This window comes from Candidozyma duobushaemuli (assembly GCF_002926085.2).
Source record: "Candidozyma duobushaemuli strain B09383 chromosome Unknown A_B09383, whole genome shotgun sequence".
Classification (NCBI taxonomy): domain Eukaryota; kingdom Fungi; phylum Ascomycota; class Pichiomycetes; order Serinales; family Metschnikowiaceae; genus Candidozyma; species Candidozyma duobushaemuli.
Window position 1 is genome coordinate 984,105 of NW_020289901.1, and position 21,833 is coordinate 1,005,937.

Consider the following 21,833-nt stretch of genomic DNA (forward strand, 5'->3'; position numbering starts at 1 on the left):
GAAAATCCATCATCACTATAAGCAAGTCTCGCTGAATTCCTGGGCTGCCACAAGATCCCAACACCTAAACGTTTGGTCTCATATACAACCACCGAGCTTCAGACGCAACCATCCTTTTTTGCACAATTCGTCATGTCGGATAGATATAGACCCCCTACTGGACCTAAAGGTCCAAAAGGTCCTAGAGGGCATACACCTTCGAATTACAAATCCGGTTGGAAAGACCAAGAAGGCAAAGGTGCAGATGGTAAGAGGTTTAAAGAAAGAGATAACTATAGACCCAATATGATTGATAGGCGAAGAGGCCCTGACGACGGAGACGACAGGTACTACAACAGGGATAGGAACGACAAAAACGACCGATACGAAAGAAATGACCGAAACGACAGACCGCTGGGGCCATCTGGCTCGAGAGATAACCGTGGCCAGAAGAGAGGTCCACCTGATAGAGATCCCAGAAGAGGGCCAGGTGGTGATAGGCCCAACAAGAGACGGGACTTTAATGCTCGAGACTATGATAATGATCGCGCCGAGAGCAGTAAACCCGAAATCGACAGGCCTCCACGTGCACCCAAAAGCAGCGGGTATCAGGGTCCTGGCTCTCGTCCCGGTCCTCGTCCCGGTCCTCGTCCCGGTCCTCGTCCAGGTCCTCGCACCGGTCCCAATAGTCGACCAACAGGTCCAGGAGGTGGTCCCAATGCTGGTCCAAACCAAAGAGATAGACCAAAACAACCACCAAAGAAGCGCACCCCGAACCCCAATGCTAATCAGAACAAAAAACCCCAGCAAAGACTCCAACCATCGCAGCTATACTCATTATATGCTAACAGGTCCAACGAACTATACAAACGGGTTCAGCAAGTTGGTGAGGGTACTTACGGTAAGGTCTACAAAGCCAAGAACTCTCTCACAGAGGAGTTTGTAGCTTTGAAGCGATTGCGTCTCGAGAGCGAGAGAGAGGGTTTTCCAATCACAGCGATGAGAGAGATCAAACTTTTGCAAAGTTTTGATCATCCCAACATTGTTGGTTTGTTGGAGATGATGGTAGAGCATAATCAGATCTTCATGATCTTTGACTACTTGGACCATGATCTTACTGGTTTACTCACACACCCAGATCTCAAGCTCACAGAAGGACACAGAAAGACCATATTCAAGCAGCTCATGGAAGGTATGAATTACCTTCATACAAGAAGAGTTATCCACAGAGATATCAAGGGATCCAATATCTTGGTGGATCGAGAGGGTATCGTGAAGGTAGCAGATTTTGGTTTGGCAAGAACCATGAAGGTGTTGAAAGATGGTGAAAGTCCAGATTACACCAATCGTGTCATTACGATTTGGTACAGACCACCGGAGCTTCTTCTTGGGTCTGTGGACTATGGACGTGAAGTTGATATTTGGGGTGTGGGGTGCTTACTCATTGAATTGTACACTAAGATGGCCGTATTTCAGGGTACGGAAGAGATATCTCAGCTTTATAAGATTTTTGATATTATGGGTACTCCCAGCGTTGACTCATGGCCCGATATTGAGAACTTGCCATGGTTCGAGATGTTGAAGCCACGCATAAACAAAAAATCAAGCTTTGAATCAGAGTTCAGACCATTAATGTCTGGGCAAAGCTTTGATCTTGCACAAAAAATGTTATCGTTGGTTCCAAGTGAGAGGATCTCAGCCGAAGACTCCCTTCAGCATGCGTACTTCACCGAAGATCCCAAGCCGGAGCCATTGGAATTCATGAAGACGCTCGAGGGTGAGTGGCATGAGTTTGAGACCAAGAAAAGAAGAAGGGAAGAGCGTAAGCGTTTGGCTGAGATGAAGAATGCTAAGGGCAGGGAGGTCTCATTACCACCTACACAGCCAGCAGCACCTAATCCCGCCAATGAGCATGCCGGTTTCCAAACTCCATTGTCTACTGAGCAGGCTATTCTCGATGATATCAATAACGGTCTGGAGAGCAAGCCAAACGCGGTTATGGGCTTGGATGAGATGATGAATCATTCGGAGCCGGATCGTCAAGCGACTGAGAACCCTACTGACAATGCCACTGACGACAAGGAGAACAAGGCGGAAACTGAAGAGCCCAGCGAAACAGCTGAAGGCGAAGGGGAAGAGAAGCAGGGGTAAAGTAAAGCAATCCTGACTCACCAAAAGGAAGGACCTCAATTGTGAAGCTACTTCGTACGATCTTCAAGCAAATGTATAATACCTACTGGAACATGAAGCCGCGGCCTCGAAAGGCTTCTGTGAGATTAGGGACAGGGTCAAGTTGTCAAGCACGCTTGGCCCGACCGGAACATAATAGAAATTCGGTGATGTCACCTATGATGTACATAAATAAAGCATTAATAAAGGCATTTGTCGCAAGAATTTGTGTAGGGACCAATGGGCAAAGTGCTCTAAATGGATTTGCTTGGTCCGTGCGCCTAAGGTATAAAGGTCACACCAGATCTCCCAATTCTGCATCCTCTGCCTCGATGGGGTCACTCACCCAGAAATAGCCACAAGCTGTCGCCTTTGTCCTATTTAAACAAAGCTACATTACATGATCTCAATGGCTCAAAGCAATTGCCTCACTTGCTAAATGTAGTTGCTCATAGCGGGCTAACTGTTTGGATTCGTTCTTTTGTAACCACCACTTGTACTTTTTGACATCTGCATTCTTTATTACAGCTTACCTCGAATCCACACCCTAGTCGGTATAATCTAAAGCACCAACTCATCTAGACCGTGGACAATCAGGTGAATAGCGTTCCGGATCTGCCGCCGTATTTGCAACCATTCCGTCGCGCCCGTCCATGGCCACATACTTTCAGAATCATAATCAACTGTGCTTTGAAACCAGAATTTTTTAGTGCATCTTTCTTCTTCTAAATGCAAAGAAAAAAAATTCCTTCTAATTCTGTGTTCTTTTCTTGTGCACCCAAATGCTAAGAAAGCCTCTTCTGCTCCCCACGTCGCTGTGTATCCTCGAGGTAAGCCGCGACCTTTTTTCTCACTATCTGTGCCGCATTACCCTACCACACATCATAAGCGCCAATTGATCTTTTCACACCATGGGATTGTGTTCTTCAAAGGACCCGCCGGCTCCGCCAGCACCCGATGTTTCGGACAAGCGGACCAAGCAGCAGACCGCCGTGGGCCGGTCCGCTAAGGAGACCCTGGACTCCTCTAACTGGGTATCTGAAAAGAACCATCAAGACTCACAGCAACAGCACCTCGCCACAACCGCCAATCAGAGCCTAAGACCAGGGCTGGCTCCCAACTCGACCGCTCAGTCCAGGCAACTGTCCTCACAGACCAACAACGGCATCATTCAGCCCGTCACGGGAGACAAGGAAGTGAAGGTCTTGTTGTTGGGTTCGGGTGAGAGTGGTAAATCCACCATTGTCAAGCAGATGAAGATCTTGCACAAGAACGGATTCTCCGATGAAGAGCTCTATGAATACAAGCCGTTTGTGTTCAAGAACGTGCTTGATTGTGTCAAGAATGTGGTGAACGCCATAATCGACCTCCAGCCTGATTTGATCGCCGAAAAGGGCACTAGCGAGGACGACTTGGCCGCCAACATTGCAGGAACAGTGGGCCAGCGTAAACACATCTTGCGCTACGACGACCTCAACGAGATCTTGGACTATGAGGTTTCGGTTTCCTCTGAAGAGCCTTTCAATCCCTCTGTGGCTGCCAAGATCAAGGATGTCTACAACATCAAAGAGGTCCACGATTTCATGGAGCGTGAGCAAGGCAAATTCTACCTCATTGACTCCACAGACTACATGCTCAGTAATATGGACAGAATCGCTGCCCCTGACTATGTCCCCAACCAGGCTGATATCTTGCGTACACGAAAGAAAACGTCGGGTATCTTCGACTTCCGTTTTCAAATGAGCGGTGTCAATATGCATATGTTCGATGTAGGTGGCCAGCGCTCAGAGCGCAAGAAATGGATCCACTGCTTCGATAACGTCACGCTAATAATCTTTTGTGTGGCTCTTTCCGAATATGACCAGGCGCTTCTAGAAGAAGATTCCCAGAACCGATTGGAAGAGTCCCTTACGTTGTTCGACTCAGTGGTCAACTCGCGCTGGTTCTCGAGAACTTCCATTGTGCTCTTCCTCAACAAGATCGATGTCTTCGCAAAGAAATTGCCATTTTCACCTTTGGAAAATTATTTCCCAGACTACAATGGCGGTGACAACATCAACAAGGCCGTGAAATATATTTTATGGAGATTTACACAGGTAAATCGTTCAGGCCTTAACATCTATCCACACGTCACACAGGCCACAGACACTTCAAACATTCAACTCGTGTTTGCCGCAGTGAAGGAGACAATATTGGAAAATTCTTTGAGAGACAGTGGTATCTTAAACACCTAATTGATTAACTGAGGCACACTATTGAAAAAGATTCGAAGGAGAGAAGAGAAAGAAAGAAAAAGGATTGGTTTCATTCTGGTGTATCTATACATGGTATTGTTTTCGAGTTATTTATTCGTATTTCACATTAAAATGAATTTCGTTGCATCATGCACTGGCCGCTGGCTGGCTTTCGGCTGGAGGGGGTTTAGCTGGTTGTGAATCTTTGCTCTCACCGCTAGGCCTCCTCTCAGAACCTCCCCTTCCTCTTCCTCTTCCTCTGTAAGACCGGCCACCACGACCGCTTTGGCCACGACCTCTTCCACGCCTTGAGTTCAAATGGCCATTTTTATTACCAGGGTCTTCATCACCCAGTCGTTTTGCGCCATTTGATTGCAGATTTATCTGCTTTTCTTCTTCATTAGATTCGGCTGGGGCTGGAGGCTTGTCATCTTCCCCTTCGTTACTTTCCCATCCTTCGCTGCCTCAGTATTCGTTCTAGAACCTCTCCTTCCTGGTCCGCCTTCCGACCGCTTGCCGCCCCGTCTTTCCATTCCAACTCTTCTTCCACTTCTCCTGCCACCACGATTAGAGGATCGATCCTTTTCATCTGACTTATCTTCCAACTGTACCTTATCTTCCAATGCCAGAGTCATTTCAATGAGATGCTTCTTGAAATCTGGACGTTGCTGCGAAGAAAAGGACTTATTGCGTTCTGTAAGATGATGTTGGTCCTTATGAATTGGATGGTTATACTCCGCTGAATGCTTTTCAGTAGATCCCCCTTCGTTGTACTTTCATCGACCGATCCCCTTTTACTCCTCAGGAACAGTTTCCTAGTCAGATTGTCCCGAGATCTCCTGCTTGTGGTCGGCTTATTTTTATCCTCTTTTAAAGAGACATCTTTATTTGCATCTGTTGTTGGTTTTGTGGACTGAGTAGGCTCCAGTTTTGAGCCGTCATCCAGGTCAACAACAAGAACTTCACTCTTCGTGGATACTTCAGGAGCACTCTTCGATTCGAGGTGTAAGACATCGGGACTACTTAGTCTTTCGAGCTCCTTTTGATGCTCAGGAGATGAAACAGTGGAATGCTTTTTCTTCAAAATCACTGGCTTTCCTTGGGGTTTCGGAGTCCCATTGGCAGACTTTCTTCCCTTCGCATTAGGAGCCCTCGTATCCTCAGACTCGGACTTGGTGCTGAGGATGTCCGCCAAACTCTTCTTCTGACCGTAGATTGAAGATGGAATTGGAGCCGGAGACAATGCATTAGTTTCCGATTTTGCGGGCTCGACACTCTTCGGAGGTGCACGCGTTCTACCGTTTGTATCATTGTTCCCCTTTTTCTTCAGCATGTCTTCGGAGTCTGAACTGAGTGCCGTGACAGTATTTGGGTCAATTGACACAATTTTTTTATCCATCTCATGCTCCTTTGCCAATATATCCACAGGCTTGGCATTGCCGAATGGATTAGGTTTGGGTTTCGATGGACCCAAGGCTGGCGTTTCATGACCAGGGTCTATAATTTGAGGTGTTGCTGTGTGTGAAGAGGTGAAACGAGTGAGTGGTTTGGGTTGAGGTGGGCCATTGTGGCCTCCGGAGCCGAACGATGATCTGCGTCCTGGTCCACCCATTCGCAGATTATCACGTCCTGACAGATGCATTGCCTCAAGCTCGCCGAGAACTCCAAGGCCTGGGATATGGCCAGTATGAGAGGAACGGCGTCCCTCGAAGCTACCCCTGGTTTTGTTGGAAAGAAATTCACGCTCAATACGACGTAGTTCTGAGTCATGCTCCTGATTAAACTTCATACAGCCTTGAAAATCGGCGTAGTCTGCGGGTTCAATGATCACTCGGCGGTTACCTTTGTAGTACAAGTCCTGCCAGTTTACCACTCTGTTCTGATCACTGAACGATTTTAGCTCAACAAATGCACTTTTCTTGACTATACCCGTTTCCAACGGGTTTGACACTGGATCGTAAACGATCTTGAATTTGATAAACAGCATAAATCGGGAGCTGAAGAGGTCTTTCACGAATATATCATCACACGACACAGGAAGGTGTAGGAGTTTCACGATATACGGAGGTCCTTGATCAACCAGGAAGTTTCTCGACCGTCCGTAGCCACCAGGGCCAAAAATTCCCGATTCGGAGCCACCTAGTGATTTATTCTTCTCGATGGGTACAGAAATTGAGGCGATGTCAATCTCATCATCGGCCCAAGAACCACCGTAAGCTAGCTGTTAGTAACATCGTTATTATCGATACGGCCATAATGGAAACCATTTGGTCTTTAAATATACATACAATCATCAGAGATGAACTCTTCAAGCGACATCTTTTTAGGAGGTGCTGCGTGTTAGTACAGTTGTTAGACGGGTCGAGTCAATGGAGAGGTCCTGAGGTAGCTTTCATCCCTTATATAAACTCAGCCAGTTCATTTGGCGTATAATGAGACACATACTCATTTTAGCTGTTCGATTGAGTACAGAGTTGGTCAGGCAAATACATACTCCTTGTAAGGTGAGAGCTATATTGTGCAGGTCCAGGACCCTGGAGCCAGCCGCCCAAATGGGAAAGAGGAAAAAGGATTTGATTTTAGATAATAAAATAAAAAGAACAAGGAGCAGCTAACTTGATGGTGGCTTTTAACTTTTGTCCCGGCATGATTTCCTCGCTTTTGCATGTGTTCAAGAAAAGCGACTCTGCATTGCACTTGTGGCTGCGAAAATGTGTGCTTCAAGTAGAACTTGAAATCAGTTCTGCTCGTAGTTGTCGTAAGTAGATCTCCAGTTTTTGAAGAAGCCGGAGAAAAACTTGATGGCCAAACCAACATCCTTGCTGCCTAGAGTAGCTCTTATCGAGTGCATGGACAACTGGGGAATACCCAAGTCGATTGTTCTGGCGCCAGTTTGGATAGAAAGGTATGGTCCAATGGTACCGCCTGAGGGAGAGCCATTTCTGATATGGAAGTATTGGAGCTCGTCTCCATTCTTTTTGGCGAGCTCCTCGACAAGTGCCAATCCGGTTGAGTCAGTGGCCATGTTACCATTAGGGTCTAAAGCGATCGAAATACCCTTGTTAGGAACTGGCTTGTGGTTCTCAAGATAGGCATTGGGGAAGTTAGGGTTGAGCAAGTGGGTGACATCGGCTGATAAAATGATAGAATTGGCGAAGGTAACCTTGATCAGGTCGGTCAGTTCAGCTTCGCCTGGGTTGTAGTACGACGACGATGCTACACGTTCAACGGTACTCAGAAAAAGGTGTCCACGAGCACCTTGTCTGGTTCCGGAGCCGACTTCCTCGTTATCGAAGAGACCGACAACTGAAAAGCCATCCTTGGGTAAATTGTCCTTAGCTTCGATCAAACCAGTGATGGCAGAGTACGAACAAACCCTATCGTCGACTCTGGGAGCAAAAACAAACTCGTTGTCCAAGCCACCAACCACACCCTTTTGAACGTCATACAACTGTAAATCCCACTGCACAATGTCTTCCACGGCGTGGCCAGAGATCTTCGAAATGTACCTCAACAACTTCAATGGGTGCTTCCCATAGAGGGGAGCCAGCTTTTCAGCTTTGGTCGGTTCAACTTCTCCACCAAACCCAACAATAGGCACTGTCTGTGTCTCCTTGTCAAAAGGACCCGCGGCTGCAGCACCAAAATGTGGCGCCAAAGTAGGGATTCTTGCCACTGGATGAGGAGTTGAATCCACCAACTTATGCTTGACCTTGCCCTTCTCCTTCACCAAAAGACGGCCACCCACACCCAAGTCTCTATCCCACCATACAGAGCTCAAAGCGCCAGCGTAGTTTGCCACTCCCAAAAGGTTGTAGCCGTCCACATCACTCTTTGTGGAGTTTGGCTTGACCACCGTGGCCAAGGCATCAATATGAGAGCCAATTGCGCCGACTCCTTTCTCAGGAGTCCAGTCTGGACCAACTACAAACGCCACCAAAGAGGACCCACTCCTAGTAGTGTAGTACAGACCAGGACCGACCTGACTCCACAGTTCCTTTTCAGGAAGGTACTTGAAGCCAGCCTTCTCGAGCTTCTTGGAAAAGAAGTCAGTTGCGTGCCACACGGTAGGGTTGGTGTAGGTGAAGTCAATGTAGTCCTCAGCGTGGTCCAAGTAAGACTTATCTCCAGACGCCTTCGCCAGACTCTTTTGGATCAATGCCTCACGTAACAAAGCAAACTCTTCTCCCTTCCCTTCAGCGAGAAGCTTCTGCAATTTTTCGATCAATTCGTTGTTCATGGTAGTAGTTGATAGTAGGTAACTGACAGATCTCCGATTAGGTGAGATAATGCACCTCCACAATTCCGCGCGCCACAATGGCTGCAAACAGCCAGCACCAAGATATAGGGTGTGGAGGACCAAACTATCTGATTGGATTGAAATAATCAGAAAATTTGAAATGGTTTGATTGATATGAAACGTTTTATAGGTCAGGATTACCATGCATAACCCCGATATGGAACCCTCCAGACATCACCCTACACAGATAAGCATCCTACAATTACGCTTCTTCGTGGTTTCTCATAAGGATTCATATTTACACTTGATACCGTGGTTTTGCTTCTCGTCGCTTTCGTTACATACATTGTCAACCTGACAGCTTCTACGGCACCAGCATTTTTTGTGAGTGGCCTTTCCCTCTAAGTCCTTCAACTTCCATCTACTCCGGTCTTTTAGCAGCGAAAGTGGCCGCCACAATCAAAGGCCACACCACAGTGACATCAGCATAGACCTTCACCAGCTTGGCATCGGCCTTGATCTTACCCCAACTGATAGCTTCGTCAGGTCTGGCACCTGCATCAGAACCATCGAATTCCTGACCGGTGTTGATGTAAACAGCCCAGTCGGCTCCGTTTCTCATGAGACAGGCATTGCAAATATGGTGCTTGACCAAGCCACCACCTAAAATAAGCATACCGGCTCTGGAAGCTTCCATGGACATGGAGTTGATTTTTCTGATATCAGCGACAATGTCCAAACGGAACTGCTGCGGGCTGGCTTTGAAGGTGTGGAAGAATAACATGTCACCAATGGAACCATCCGTGATGGCTGGACAGAAAATAGGGATTTTGTTTTTATGAGCCCAGTACAACACCGACAGTTCGTCGTTTATCTCTTTTCCGAGACGGTCAATCAATTTGGATGGAGTCCAAATGGCGGCAGAATCAGCATTCAAGCCCTCCTTGCCCAACTTGGCCATCTCCTCCTCCTGCTCCTCCAACATCTTGTCCAAGACAGGCACAATCCACTCCTCGAACTTACAGTAGTTGTCGTTTGGCACAAGCAAGTTGCCAATTCTGTTGAGGCCCTGGTCTCTCAAGGTCTTGCCTGGCAAGGCAAAATCACCAAGGTATGTAGGAGCCAAGCACTTAATCAAATCCTCCTCGATACCACCAGCAGAGGCCACAATGGCAGATACCTTCTTGTGCTGGACCAAGTATCTCAAAGTATCTCTGAGACCCGAGGAGATCAAGTTGGAAGTGAAGCCCATGAAGATGGTGGCCTTCTGACGGTTCTCACTGTCGAATTCACCCCCACGTTCGTGCTCAGGCAACTCGTCCTTGAGCTTTCCTCTCCAGCTATCCATCTCGTTGATAATGTCACAAGCAGAAGCCACCGACAGCGCCTGGAAACCCATGGTCTTCATGGAGGCGATCAAGTCTGTAGCCTTGGAGTTGTAGGCGTAGTCTTGAGAGTAGTCCATGCCTCTGACCTTTTCAAAGTCGTCAGGCACAGGCACCGATTGTTTAAGGACAGCGTCCGACGCAATAGCAGGAAGTTTTCCCGAGCCGCTCATTATAGTAGTTTGGAGAGTATGGAGATATGGGGAAGTGAAAAAAACGAGATGCTCATCTGCGCTACAGGAAAGTCCGGCATTAGGGGCCCAGTCGGACGATTGTTGCAGGCATTTTAGGAATTGATTTACGAAGGCACGGGAATGTGGTTTTCTCGATTTGCCTTGAAATGTGAATTTCGGGATGATGAAGGTGGGTTATAGAATGGCTGCAAATGTTAGACTGCGAAAGGCTCTCGTGAAGTGCATGAGCTGACAGCATTTAACGTGTGGGAGGAGAAATAAAAGATAAAGATGACAATGATATGGTAGATCGAGGCAATTAAAGAGAATAAAAAAGAGGGAGCTTCTCCCATTTGTCCGACATCAGGGTGTCCTTATTATGAGCTATTGAACGTACTATCAGTCAAGACAGTGTACCACACAGCGAGTTTATTCCCCAAGCAAAATGCTTACACTGTTTCTCTGGATTACAGATTCTCTTCATGTTTATCAAGCTGTGTATCCTGACGGGACTCCTTGTTTACGACACGCCTAGCATGAGAGGAGCACTTTACTAAAGCCGTAAACTCGTAAGTCATTGATTGCAAAAAGTGCCTCTTTATAAATGAGTCGAAACCCTGATAAGCTCACAATGCAATTCTGGTCCCCTTCTCTCTATTTACACCATCCCAATCGCTACAATCTTCTCGTTCATGCAATGTATTAAATGTGCTAGTCTACTTAAACTCTCTCCCTGACCTCTGGAGCCCATGCCTGGTGCTTAGGTTTAGCCGTGTTGTATGTTACAAATGCACCTGAAGTGTTCGTGACGTTGCCCTGGTGCTTCTTTAAAGGATAGGCTCTTGAGGCAGCCTGGTCCTCTGGCAAACGGTTAGGTGGGGTGTTGGTACCATAGCCCAACCAGTAATGCCAGCCTGGCTCGACATTCGACATGTCCACGTTCCAGTCGTTGTATTCAACCCATCTGGTTCTCATGTGGATTTCCTCAGGGACATCGGTCTCGTAGTACTTGTTACCCCAGTCATCGGTACCCACGAGCCAACCTCTCTTGGTATCGTTGTGGGAGTGGATTTGCCAAGCGGCTCTTTTGAAGCCAGAATGATAGATATTCTTGATGGTACGGATAATCGACGTCGACATATCTAACGGCTATTATGGTGGAAATGTGAGAAATGAAAAGTGTTTGATTGGTTTCCCGCGTGTGCAGGACACACCAGGGAAGTAGGTCACTCAGTTCTACAATAGAGCCAATAAGGAGATTTTGTGACTACATAAACTTTTTTGAAACTTAGGTTTTTGGTCTTGCTCTAATTCTGTAAAAGGGGTCTTTTTTGTAGTCTCCGCTTATCTGGTGTTGCCAAGTGGAAAGGTTGGTTTGCACGCGAATGAGTAAAGGCAAGGAGCATTACTGTTTGAAGATCCGATTGATTCGTAATTTTTTTTAGTAGCATGTTCTTACCTGGCTTCGATGAAATGTTTGGAATTGCTTTATAATCAACTCTTCTGGTTGCCTTGACTACCAAAGAAATCATACCTCCCGTAGAAATCGCAAATGGTCGATGGTTGAAAACTGTTAGAAGTTCACTAATTGTACCCGCATGAGATGTGGTGGATACAAAAGCGTTGTTCAAAGCGTTTTGACGATCTGCAGCATTTCGTTGTTCGTACATTCCTGGGTAAAGTCATTGGTCCTTACACAATGGTGTCTGTGAGTTTCCTGTTCGTCGGTATGGAGATCATCCTCTTACAGAGAACTGTCCTCAAAAGTGAAACCGTACCCCTCGAATCTTCTCTTTTAATACTTTTGGTGCTTTTTGGCTGCACGTGTGGGATCCGTAACGTTCTCTGAGGCTTTCAAAGATAACCGCTTGTTGGTCTGGCTTTCTGAGTCCTTCCCAGGTGTATTAAAGAGTCCACATAGACCTTGCAATGGAGATACGTAGAACTTGTACGGCAATGGTGCACCATGTTCCTTGATTTCTTTCTCCTATACCTCGTGATTTTGTCTTGCTTGTTCGATGCCCTTTGTAGAAAGCATAGCATCGGGTCCGTATTCATACTCACCGTCGGTATTGAGAAGTGCCCACTTTTCCTCCCACGCTTTATTTCAGTACTTGTCGACAACGACGTTATGGAAGCCTTGACTGTGTCTTGCATACGTAATAAGCTTGTATACTTCATTTGGTTGAGCATTCCTATTAAAGTCTTTCACTTCCTCGATTAGATCAGCAGGTTTGAGTCTTCCAATATTGTTGAATGCGTAATTGAATTCGACGTCATCTGTATTTTGATCTGACTGTGCAAAAAAACCAGGCACCACCAAAAGACCATCTGAAGTTGTCTTTGTTCTGTTTGTTCTGTAGGCCTGCTCTTTGAACCATTCTCTGACATCTACATGGCCAAGAGCACCGTAACGGTCTTGCAAGGACGGAAGTAAAAGGGACATCCTTCGAAATAAAACGCAGCGAAAGAGCTGTCTATGTGTTCAAACGGTGCAATGAGTCGATTATCAGATTACTCTTCACCAACCCGGAAAAACCTATACAAGATCCCCGCTGCCCCACTTGCGATCTTACTCATACTTCATGCACCATCCATACAAAACATTTCTAAGAAAAGGGCCTGAGTGACTTCGTTAAACTCTTCCTCGGAGTGATTCATGTTTACGAGTGAATGAATTGTGAATTTGTTACACTTTTGGCGGTTTTAGAGAGCTACGATCTATGGCTGCAAAAAAATGGTAAAAGAAAGGCATGCGAAATGGGTAAAGCAGGATTCTGACACATTAAACCTTCTTCATCATCATTTCATAGAAACCTTGACTTGCAAATTAGACAACCAATTGCTCTGGCCTTATGTTTGAATTTAGGGAATGTATGTCGATCAAATTACAATGGGAGCAAGGGCCTTCATTCTTGTCTGCCACTAAGTTGTATGATATAAGCCCGTGGGGTACAGTTGATTACCCAATTCTCTCGGTAGCGTATTTTTACCATGAATTGTCAGTGCTGATTTGGGTCTTGCAAAAGATCATTTGGTAACCGCATATCAATTAGCATAGGGTCGAGTTTCAGGAGAAGCTATACACCTTCTCTATCTCGGCAAGATATTGTAAAGGAGATTTCCAATTATGACTCCCGCAACTAAATTGTTTGTACATGTAAGTCATTGCATTAAGGTATCTCCTCCACTTTGTTAGACTCACATAGGCAAAACGGAGGTCTATGTGCTTCGATTTCCAGAAAAGCTTCTCTACAATATTGACACACAAATCTGTACAAAAATCTTCAGAAGCGATCTACACTCCCTTCACGACAGTATCTAACTTCAACAAGTGCCCTTTTACACACCAAACAGACACTAACTACAGAGCAGCTTACATTCTACAAACATGATTCCTTCAACAATATCGACCCAAAAAATAAGCATATTTTAGTTTTACCTGTTCCTCCCCATGTTTACCCTTATCGGCCTTATCTGTCTCACATAATCTGCGCATGGCAGTCTAGCGATCTGACGTTGGGGAAACATGGAGAGCTTTGAAATTCAAGGCTACCGAAACCATCAAGATCATTTTACCTATTGCCCTTCCCACAAATATTCCCACTCCTCCATGGGCCGATTTAGCTCCGGGGCCTTGGTCTGACCCGTTAGTAAATGTGCAGTAATCTCGCATGGCCCTGGCAATTAACTACAACCACACTACCCCAATAACTCACAGAATTCCAGCAAGACTTCATTTGACTTCATCATTCCCTAAGCTTGTGCCCCTTTGGCCCTATGCCCCCACCCACGTCGCCAGAGAATAACGAGCCCCAAAGAGGACTCACGCTTCCTGGTCTATTTGAGGGTATCCGCAACAACTCGAACCTACGCCACCTCTTATCCCGGGACTTCTTTGCCCGCATGAACGAGGTTCTGGCCAATCTTTTGAATCGATACACTGACGAACAAAACCGCCAAAACCTGACCCTGACTGCTCCTGATCAGTCTCCACAATCTAGCCGCCTGTCTGTTCAGCTCCTGCCTGACTACTATAGACAAGCGGACCAAAGTCACATCCGAACCACGGCACTTCCTGCCGAAATCCGTAACTTAGCATCCCCGTGCGTTTTTTGGTGATACCCGACTTGGAAAGCGATATGGATTTGGATATTGATCTTGACGAAAGCCCCAGGGCCGCATCTTCCAATGTTGGATCTAGAGACGGCATGAGTGCTTCACACCCTGAGTCTTCAGCCCCTCCATTTGATTTATTCCTCGGCTCTTCAACGCGTGATGATGATGGTAGCACATCCAGCTGGAGCTCCGATAACGACGCAGAGTTTGAGGAGCCCTCGGATCAGGAGGTTGACGATGAGGCCCAGGAGGATTTTGACGAGGATAGCATCAGCGACGATGCAAGCATTGATGAAGAATATGCACGTAATCCCGAGGAAGCCAGAATGGAAGCCCATTCGAATCTCTTGGATAGCATGCAGCTGGCACAGCGCCTTCTTCTTTCTTCTGCCCGCCAAAACCCCACAAACCGTAATACCCTAATAATTGCTCCCGAGTCAAATCGAATCACGGGTGGTGTTCCTTTAAGGCGTCAGAACGCTATCAGAGTGAAGCGCAGAGAGGAAACCTCCCCACAGAAATCGTCTGAAGAGGTCGCCAAAGCATATCACGAAGAGTTTCAGGATGCGATCTCCAAAATCAAAGCATCCTCACATTTCCCTGGCAAGTCCCCCATCTTTAGCTCGGGCTCACTTTCTTCTGGTAAGAAGTCGCCTCCTTTGCTAAGACGCTGGGGAACCCTACGCCATCTGTCACGCAAATCGAGTCTAGATTCTCATATGGACAGATTCCTCAGCCAACGAAGAGCTGGAAAACTTTGGCCGGAGCCCTCTAGCCCTGGTTACGAGCAGCTTTTAGTAGCAAAGCGCCCACATCCTCATGAATCGCATCATCAACATCAGAAACGCCATCATCGACTTGATACAAGCATACGCTTCCAGCGTTCCGCTGACCCAAATGCTTCTGGAGCTACGACTAGAGTCAAAAAGCTTCGTAAACGTTCTAGCTCGAAAAGAAAGCTCGAGTCTGATGAGTCAAACATGAAAAAGAGAAGGAAGACCAAGTCTTGCAAGGATCAGCTCCTTCAGTACGATGTCTTTGGTGACAAGATTGATGAGAATCAACTCCTGAATGATGAGAAATATAGAATCCTCAGTGGGTTGGATTGCTCCTTCTTAAGCAGTGGATCTAGCTTTTCTCTAGGCCCTCTCATAGACTGCCATTCAAAACGCAATACCGATGTGCTAGACTTGAACTTCTCGCACGTGGACAACGACAAGAAAACTATGCATGGTTATTTTAACATCAGCAACGATGGCTCTGACGTGAATGATTTCCACCTCCTTTCCAACTTCATATCTTACCTTTGCGGTGGAATCCGTTCTCAGTATTTGTTGAACTGCACCAATAAGGTGATCCAATCTAAAGCATCGCTTTTGAATGATGCTTTCATGTTGGGTCTCTCAAGTTCCGGAATGAAAAAAGGCAAGATTTCGGAGTCGATTCAAAAGTCATTGAATGTGCCATTCTATGGCAACATCGTCGATTTCGACAAGTGTGATCTCCGATTCTTAGACCAGACAAAAATGAAATCTCACAAATCCAGTGTCAGTCAATCCTTCCACCATTCAAGAGTAAGAAATGAGCAAGTCAAATTGCAACTCCTCGAGTGGTTACGCATAAGACCTTTCAGCAACTTCGGTGAAACATTCTTTTTGAATTATCTCCATTTTATTGAAAGACGCCTACGGGATTTTGACAGATACACAAGGCATGAGCAAGAACTCACGCTAGAGTTCACTCATCAGTTCAAGGAGCTGATCTACGAGGTTTCAAGAGGATATGAGTTTGTGACCGATGAAATTCCAATGTACAGAGATAAGTTCCAGAAGGCAATGTGGGATATCACTGAAAGGTTCGAGCACGAGCCCGTTGTGACCTTCCCAAATCATTCTTTCTACTCGAATGGGAGTCTAAACTTTGTGAGAAGCTCTGTGAGCATATCACGCATGAGGACTCGTGCCTTTTCAACGTTCAATTGAACTATGCTTTATTTGTCATACGGGTCGACGTTTCGAAGACATTGGATCAGGTATTCCGCCGTTTCCTCGAGAATGTCGATGAATCACACAAGGCTAGCCTTTTGAAAAGATATGAAAAGCTCAACAAGGAATCCCTCCCTGCTGAAGCCAAAGAAGCTGTTTTTGTATGTTCTGTGAACAGAAAGACAGGCCGTTTGGAGATGCAAAACACAAGGCTGTACCTCGACTATAAGTATGCTGGTTCATGCGATGCGAGCAGTGGACGGAGTGGTGCATTATCAGATAGCGACGACGAGGATACGGGTCCTCTTAGAAGGTACTCTCTGCACCTGGCACGTTGGAAGTGTCTTGAGGATCCATATCTCATGCATACTCCAACTATGATGTTTGGCAAATGGAGGAGAAGTGCTAAAGAGTCGTGTCTGTGTGGAGGGGGTCATGCTCGTTCAGATTTTGCTTAATCACCATTTGCCCCACCCAGCCTTGCCTGCCATTCTGTCTTCTCTGCGCTTTTTGAAGAAGTCCTTCAGACATTCTCTATAGGCGTCAAAGAAGTCTTGACAGACCGACTTGTCCTCCTGATTACGCAAGACACAGTCGATCGATGCTTGTCGACTCTCTTCGCATGGATCATAGTACTTTGATGGTTCTTTGGCTACCCATCGGTACTTATGCCTGTGATTTTCTGGATTATCAGGGTAGAATTTATAGTCTTGAACCTCGCCCTTGGTGAAGTCCACCATGGCTTTGTCCTTTTCGACCTTGTCTGTAGGCTTTTGCTGTTGTGTATTGTCTTCGGCCATTTCCCCGGATCTTGCTGAAGCGATAGTAGAGAAAGTCTAACGATTTGGATGCATGGGTTTCGCTGAGAATTCTGATCTGCATATAAATAGAGTAGAGAGTGAATTTGCAGCCAGTGCTCACGGAAAGCTGCGTTCTTCTCACCATTCTGCATCCCGTGTCGAGCCTACATTTTGTTTTCATCGTGCAATCGTGCATTTTGTGTCCGGAAAAAAAGGCAATTGCTTACCGTCTAGCGAAAGCTTACCATCTGCCGCCTTGGTTGCCGTAGCCACCCTGGCCGCCCTGGTTGCCGTAGCCGCCCTGGTTGCCGTAGCCGCCCTGGTTGCCGTAGCCACCCTGGCCGCCCTGGTTGCCGTAGCCACCCTGGTTGCCGTAGCCACCCTGGCCGCCTGAAGGACCGTAGTCATTACGACCACCGCCGTAGTTGTCATTGCGGCCGTGGTTGCCTGGTGGTGGGCCGCCACCTGGAGGACCGTAGTCATTACGACCGTAGCTCTGGCTGTGTTGCTGCTCGTACTTCTTCTCCTCCTTTCTGTCCTCCCACTTGTCCTCAAGCTTGTTGGCACCCCAAGCACCGGCAATGGCACCGCCAATCTTACCCAAAGTAGAGTGGTTTCCAGACATCTTACCACCACCGTAGCCACCGACAGCAGCACCACCAATGGTGGCCAAAAGGCCTCTGTCACCACCTTCTTCACCGCCCTGCTGTTGCTGGTTTGGGTCGGATTGGTAGTTGTTGTCAGATCTTTGGCCTTGCTCGCCGGAAGAGTAAAAGTCGTTGGCAGACATGATATAGATGAAGAGAAAACGCAATTGGGGAAATTGGGGTCTATTTATATATTTGTCGGGGCTTGGGGGTACGGGTTCTTCTCCTACAGCTCCTCTCTGGCAGTTGAATACACCGCGAATGTATGTATGGGCTTCGTTTGTTCCTGCAGAAAACGAAAGGGGTACCCGATTGATTTGCTACGTCTTTGATCGTTTGCGGAGGGAACAATAGAATATTTTTCCCGGTCTGAAATTACAATATTTGGGGTTGTTAAAAGTCTGGAATTGAAGCTCATTTTTCTCTCCAGAACGTAAGCGTGACTTTATGCGTGACAGGACGGATTTCGTGTAGTTTGTGATGCGCCAGATCGCTGTGTGGTCATTTAACAGATCTGTGGCGGAGTATGTTGAGCCACGGTGCACTGATGTTGCGGAAGAAGCGATTCTGACAACCTCTCGTTTCATGGTGCACGGGTGTAAGCGGTGACATAACATTTCGCAGACTCGTGTGGTGCACGGATCTTTAGCCCCACCGATGGCATCGTTACATCGCCATGCTTAACGCTGCAGACTTCACCCCACCAAATGTCCACACAGCCGGTCCAATATTTGGACCCAGAGACCGAGGATGTATGCAAAAGATGTGGTGAGAAAAAAGCTGTTTTGATTTCTAGAAGAGATCTTTTCTGCGCAGGCTGCTTCGTCTGGTTCATGCGTGGTAAGCAGCGGAAGCTGATGCTCAACGAGAGATACAAGGTGAAGTACGGGGCTGTTGCAGAAAGGCTAGGTACTCAAAAAGTGCTTCTTCCGGTTTCTTTTGGTGCCTCTTCGTTGGTGCTTTTAGATATGGTCGCCTCGCTTCTTCAGGAACAGAACCTAGGACATAATGGAAAACAGGGTTTTGATTTGGTCGTGTTGCACATTCTCGAGAAGAAGGGACCAAGCAGAGAAGAGGCTGAGCAGAGTCTAAAGAGGATTTCTGAGAGTTTCAAGCCTGTGCATATTGAAGTCGTCGTCGTGGATCCCAATACTTTTCTTCTAGACAAAACCTCGCTTCAGCGGATTCAAGTCAGTGCAGAGTTCCAAGTCATACACCACATCCAAGAACTTGATCAAAGCACTACTGTCCAGCTGCTTTTAGATGCTTGTGCGTCAAACTCTCTGCGAGACGACCTTTTGCAGCTAGTATATCACGACCTAATAAGGCAGACTTCTGTATCCCAGGGCTGTCAAACCATCATTTTGGGCCACAGTATGACCAGGCTTGCCAGTGAAGTGCTATCGTTTGCTGTCAAGGGCCGTGGGTCAGAAATTCACCATGCCATAGCCGATCGGTCGATTTCTCACGGCGTCAACGAGATTCATATCTTGTTTCCACTTCGTGACATTCTTTTTGCCGAAGTCAAGGCTATCCTAGACTTGACTGAGGGTCTAGAGAAGTTTTTGGTGCAAAACACCACTACTGCGTCTTTGGTCAAAAACATGACAGTCCAGGCACTTTCAACAAAGTACTTCGAGGACCTTGGGCTCAACGGATATGCATCCACAGCCTCAACTGTGGTCAAGACAGCAGAGAAGCTCGGTGCGCCTAAAAGAGAGATAACCGGCCAGTGTCGTATTTGTCTGGCAGACATATACACCAACCCAAAGCAATGGCTTCGGTCTATCACAGTTAAGGCTGCTGCTCCTCTTGAAACCGATCTTGAGAGAGAGTTGGCTGAAGAATACGCTAATGTCATTGGGTGTTCCGACTTGGAAGGCGAAAAGCTAGAAGTATGTTATGGTTGCACGGTAACGTTACTAGGAGCAGGTGACAAGTTTGCATGGCCAACAAGGGCTACGAAGGATGAGATTTTGGACGAGTTCGTCTTGACTGACGAGGAGTAGGGGTATTCGGGAATTTTATAGATAAGGCATACACTCATGGAGAAAGATTGTAGGGTTTCTCTTTTTGACCCTCGACGCTGAAGTTGCCTCAAAAGGACATGCTACGTGATAAAACTTATTCTTTCCTCAAATAGTTATAGCAGCTTCTTCTGCATGATCTCGAATTCACCGTTTCCTATATCGACAGGGCTTCACCCAAATGCGAAATAAGGTACACAACCAGATCAAGTTTATCTTATCCTCCTTCACTTTAGCACCACAAAAGATCACAACGCTTCTGTTCCTTTCCTTTTTAATAAATTGACCCGTCGTTCAAGAAGTCCGTTACACAAACAGCATGTTCGATGTGCCATCCTTCACCATCAACACCTACAACGAGTGGGAAGGTCGAAATCGTACTAGGCCTGTGCATCTAAAGGCAGATGATCGTCACCAAAAGAGTTCAAGAAACAAAAGTGGGAGGGATTCAATAGGCAAACCTGTGGCCCCACCATTGTCCGCATATTTGGCTGATTCTCCTGGTCCACGAGCGTATTATGACAATGACCATTCACCAGGAAGCTCGACCTCGATGCTCACGCCGGAAATGTCTCTTAAGCTAGAAAAGCTACGACTGATTAGAACCACTGGTTATTATACCTTGGCGCCCATTGGTGTGAACAAAACTATGGCTCAATTGGATTTTGAGGCCCAGGAGATGGAGGATGAGGACTGCAATGTCGGGCAGGCAGAGAACCTGAATGCTAATGTGTCTACTACTATTTACCAAGACGCTCCCTCGGGAATGCCCGATGCTAGTGCTGAGCACGACCTTGACGCTGACATTGAAGATGTTGACGCCTCAGGAAGTTTTCAGGCTTCTTCTGACCTATCGGATGATGATGCTGTGGGGGCTCCAGACGAACGTCGAGTATTTAATCACAACTCCGGCTCGTTGACGGATACTCAGGTAATCTCTGGTGTGGTAGGAGTAAGCGCTTCCACGGCTGAAACTGACCGCATCTCGCCTCCTGTGGTGAACTGCGATGCTTCTGACGTGGATATGGTGATTGAAGATGACTGAGAATCTATACTGTTTTCATCTCATCAACTTTAGCCGATTGGAGATGCAACGCTGGAATCATCCACTTTCCGCAGGAGCAGCGTGAACCTTTCCAGCTGTAGCCGCCAACCTTGTGGCTACATTTGGGACAAGAGAATTTTCCTTCAATGTCCTGTTTATCCAACTCTTCACGCATCCAGTTCACGGGTTCCTCGAGGAAGTAATGTGAGCAATTCTTTGATGCATCTGCCACTGCCACGATTCTGCGAGAGTTTGGTGCCTTCTTGATAAACTGTGACTGTCTCGACTCCGATCCTGGCATATCATGGGTCTCTATATCACCCTGATTGGCAAGGACTTGCCTGCACCGCTTGCACCTGAGGTTGAATGTGCCTTTGGCTTTTTCTGTGCTGTTGCTGTTGCTTTCGAAAATTTTTGATGAAGCTAGTGACTGACCACTTGGGTCTTCTTGTAAGCTGAGCTCGGCGAGGAACTGTCTGTATGTGCTAGACAGCTTATCAACGGTGAAACCCATGCGCTCGAACAATTCAAGTTGTTTGATAAAGCCGTCATTTGGTTGAGCTGACTCTGACCGCCTTTTCACTGCGTGCAATGCCTGGGGGAGCTTGAGCTTATATCTGTACATCAAATAAGCCATGATCACTGTCACTGATCTGGAGACACCTTGAGCGCAGTGCACTAACACCGCTCCCAGGTGTTTTTGCCCGTCACCATCTTCTTTGGCGATTAATGCCTGATCCATGAAATAGGTTGCACTGGGTAAATGCTCGAGTAAGTTGGCAGTTTCTAGGTCCTGGACTTCGATGTGAAGATGCTGGAATTTCTCCGCGAGATACGCCGGGACCAGACCTTCCAAAACTGAGATCACATGAGTGATCGCATATTCCTTTTGCAAATCCACAGATCCGTCCAAGTTATCTAGGGACAGTAGGAATATGTTACCTAGAATCCGGTGTATCATGCTGAACGATGTGAAGAGATGAGTGAGGCATCTTTATCTGGGCAGAAGCGCATCGCACCAGTGCACCAC

General features: G+C 46.9%; 13 protein-coding genes across 13 annotated transcripts; 5 read left to right on the top strand and 8 right to left on the bottom strand. All coding sequences in view use genetic code 12, as the record gives it.

Moving 5' to 3' along the window:
- Positions 1-132: 132 nt before the first annotated feature.
- CXQ87_000453 (cyclin-dependent serine/threonine protein kinase) lies at positions 133-2,130 on the top strand (the record flags this gene model as incomplete). The annotated part of the gene is made up of 1 exon (XM_025479030.1): positions 133-2,130. The coding sequence occupies one exon, from the start codon at positions 133-135 to the stop codon at positions 2,128-2,130; it is 1,998 nt and encodes a 665-aa protein (XP_025338503.1).
- Positions 2,131-3,059: 929 nt separating this feature from the next.
- On the top strand, positions 3,060-4,382 carry GPA2 (guanine nucleotide-binding protein subunit alpha; the record flags this gene model as incomplete). The annotated part of the gene is made up of 1 exon (XM_025479031.1): positions 3,060-4,382. The coding sequence occupies one exon, from the start codon at positions 3,060-3,062 to the stop codon at positions 4,380-4,382; it is 1,323 nt and encodes a 440-aa protein (XP_025338504.1).
- An 884-nt stretch (positions 4,383-5,266) lies between these two features.
- On the bottom strand, positions 5,267-6,701 carry CXQ87_000455 (uncharacterized protein; the record flags this gene model as incomplete). Its single annotated transcript, XM_025479032.1, has 3 exons — positions 5,267-5,276; positions 5,297-6,599; positions 6,671-6,701. The coding sequence occupies 3 exons, from the start codon at positions 6,699-6,701 to the stop codon at positions 5,267-5,269; spliced, it is 1,344 nt and encodes a 447-aa protein (XP_025338505.1).
- A 418-nt stretch (positions 6,702-7,119) lies between these two features.
- LAP41 (metalloaminopeptidase) lies at positions 7,120-8,622 on the bottom strand (the record flags this gene model as incomplete). The annotated part of the gene is made up of 1 exon (XM_025479033.1): positions 7,120-8,622. One exon carries the CDS (start codon positions 8,620-8,622, stop codon positions 7,120-7,122), a length of 1,503 nt encoding a protein of 500 aa, XP_025338506.1.
- Positions 8,623-9,043: 421 nt separating this feature from the next.
- CXQ87_000457 (deoxyhypusine synthase) lies at positions 9,044-10,180 on the bottom strand (the record flags this gene model as incomplete). The annotated part of the gene is made up of 1 exon (XM_025479034.1): positions 9,044-10,180. One exon carries the CDS (start codon positions 10,178-10,180, stop codon positions 9,044-9,046), a length of 1,137 nt encoding a protein of 378 aa, XP_025338507.1.
- Positions 10,181-10,900: 720 nt separating this feature from the next.
- On the bottom strand, positions 10,901-11,320 carry CXQ87_000458 (uncharacterized protein; the record flags this gene model as incomplete). Its single annotated transcript, XM_025479035.1, has 1 exon — positions 10,901-11,320. The coding sequence occupies one exon, from the start codon at positions 11,318-11,320 to the stop codon at positions 10,901-10,903; it is 420 nt and encodes a 139-aa protein (XP_025338508.1).
- A 967-nt stretch (positions 11,321-12,287) lies between these two features.
- On the bottom strand, positions 12,288-12,626 carry CXQ87_000459 (uncharacterized protein; the record flags this gene model as incomplete). Its single annotated transcript, XM_025479036.1, has 1 exon — positions 12,288-12,626. One exon carries the CDS (start codon positions 12,624-12,626, stop codon positions 12,288-12,290), a length of 339 nt encoding a protein of 112 aa, XP_025338509.1.
- A 1,334-nt stretch (positions 12,627-13,960) lies between these two features.
- CXQ87_000460 (uncharacterized protein) lies at positions 13,961-16,693 on the top strand (the record flags this gene model as incomplete). The annotated part of the gene is made up of 4 exons (XM_025479037.1): positions 13,961-14,286; positions 14,319-16,173; positions 16,212-16,584; positions 16,635-16,693. 4 exons carry the CDS (start codon positions 13,961-13,963, stop codon positions 16,691-16,693), a joined length of 2,613 nt encoding a protein of 870 aa, XP_025338510.1.
- Positions 16,694-16,742: 49 nt separating this feature from the next.
- CXQ87_000461 (uncharacterized protein) lies at positions 16,743-17,084 on the bottom strand (the record flags this gene model as incomplete). The annotated part of the gene is made up of 1 exon (XM_025479038.1): positions 16,743-17,084. One exon carries the CDS (start codon positions 17,082-17,084, stop codon positions 16,743-16,745), a length of 342 nt encoding a protein of 113 aa, XP_025338511.1.
- Positions 17,085-17,325: 241 nt separating this feature from the next.
- RCT1 (Rct1p) lies at positions 17,326-17,874 on the bottom strand (the record flags this gene model as incomplete). Its single annotated transcript, XM_025479039.1, has 1 exon — positions 17,326-17,874. The coding sequence occupies one exon, from the start codon at positions 17,872-17,874 to the stop codon at positions 17,326-17,328; it is 549 nt and encodes a 182-aa protein (XP_025338512.1).
- Positions 17,875-18,438: 564 nt separating this feature from the next.
- On the top strand, positions 18,439-19,740 carry NCS2 (Ncs2p; the record flags this gene model as incomplete). The annotated part of the gene is made up of 1 exon (XM_025479040.1): positions 18,439-19,740. The coding sequence occupies one exon, from the start codon at positions 18,439-18,441 to the stop codon at positions 19,738-19,740; it is 1,302 nt and encodes a 433-aa protein (XP_025338513.1).
- A 571-nt stretch (positions 19,741-20,311) lies between these two features.
- CXQ87_000464 (uncharacterized protein) lies at positions 20,312-20,803 on the top strand (the record flags this gene model as incomplete). The annotated part of the gene is made up of 1 exon (XM_025479041.1): positions 20,312-20,803. The coding sequence occupies one exon, from the start codon at positions 20,312-20,314 to the stop codon at positions 20,801-20,803; it is 492 nt and encodes a 163-aa protein (XP_025338514.1).
- A 57-nt stretch (positions 20,804-20,860) lies between these two features.
- YVH1 (tyrosine protein phosphatase) lies at positions 20,861-21,764 on the bottom strand (the record flags this gene model as incomplete). The annotated part of the gene is made up of 2 exons (XM_025479042.1): positions 20,861-20,912; positions 20,968-21,764. 2 exons carry the CDS (start codon positions 21,762-21,764, stop codon positions 20,861-20,863), a joined length of 849 nt encoding a protein of 282 aa, XP_025338515.1.
- Positions 21,765-21,833: the final 69 nt, after the last annotated feature.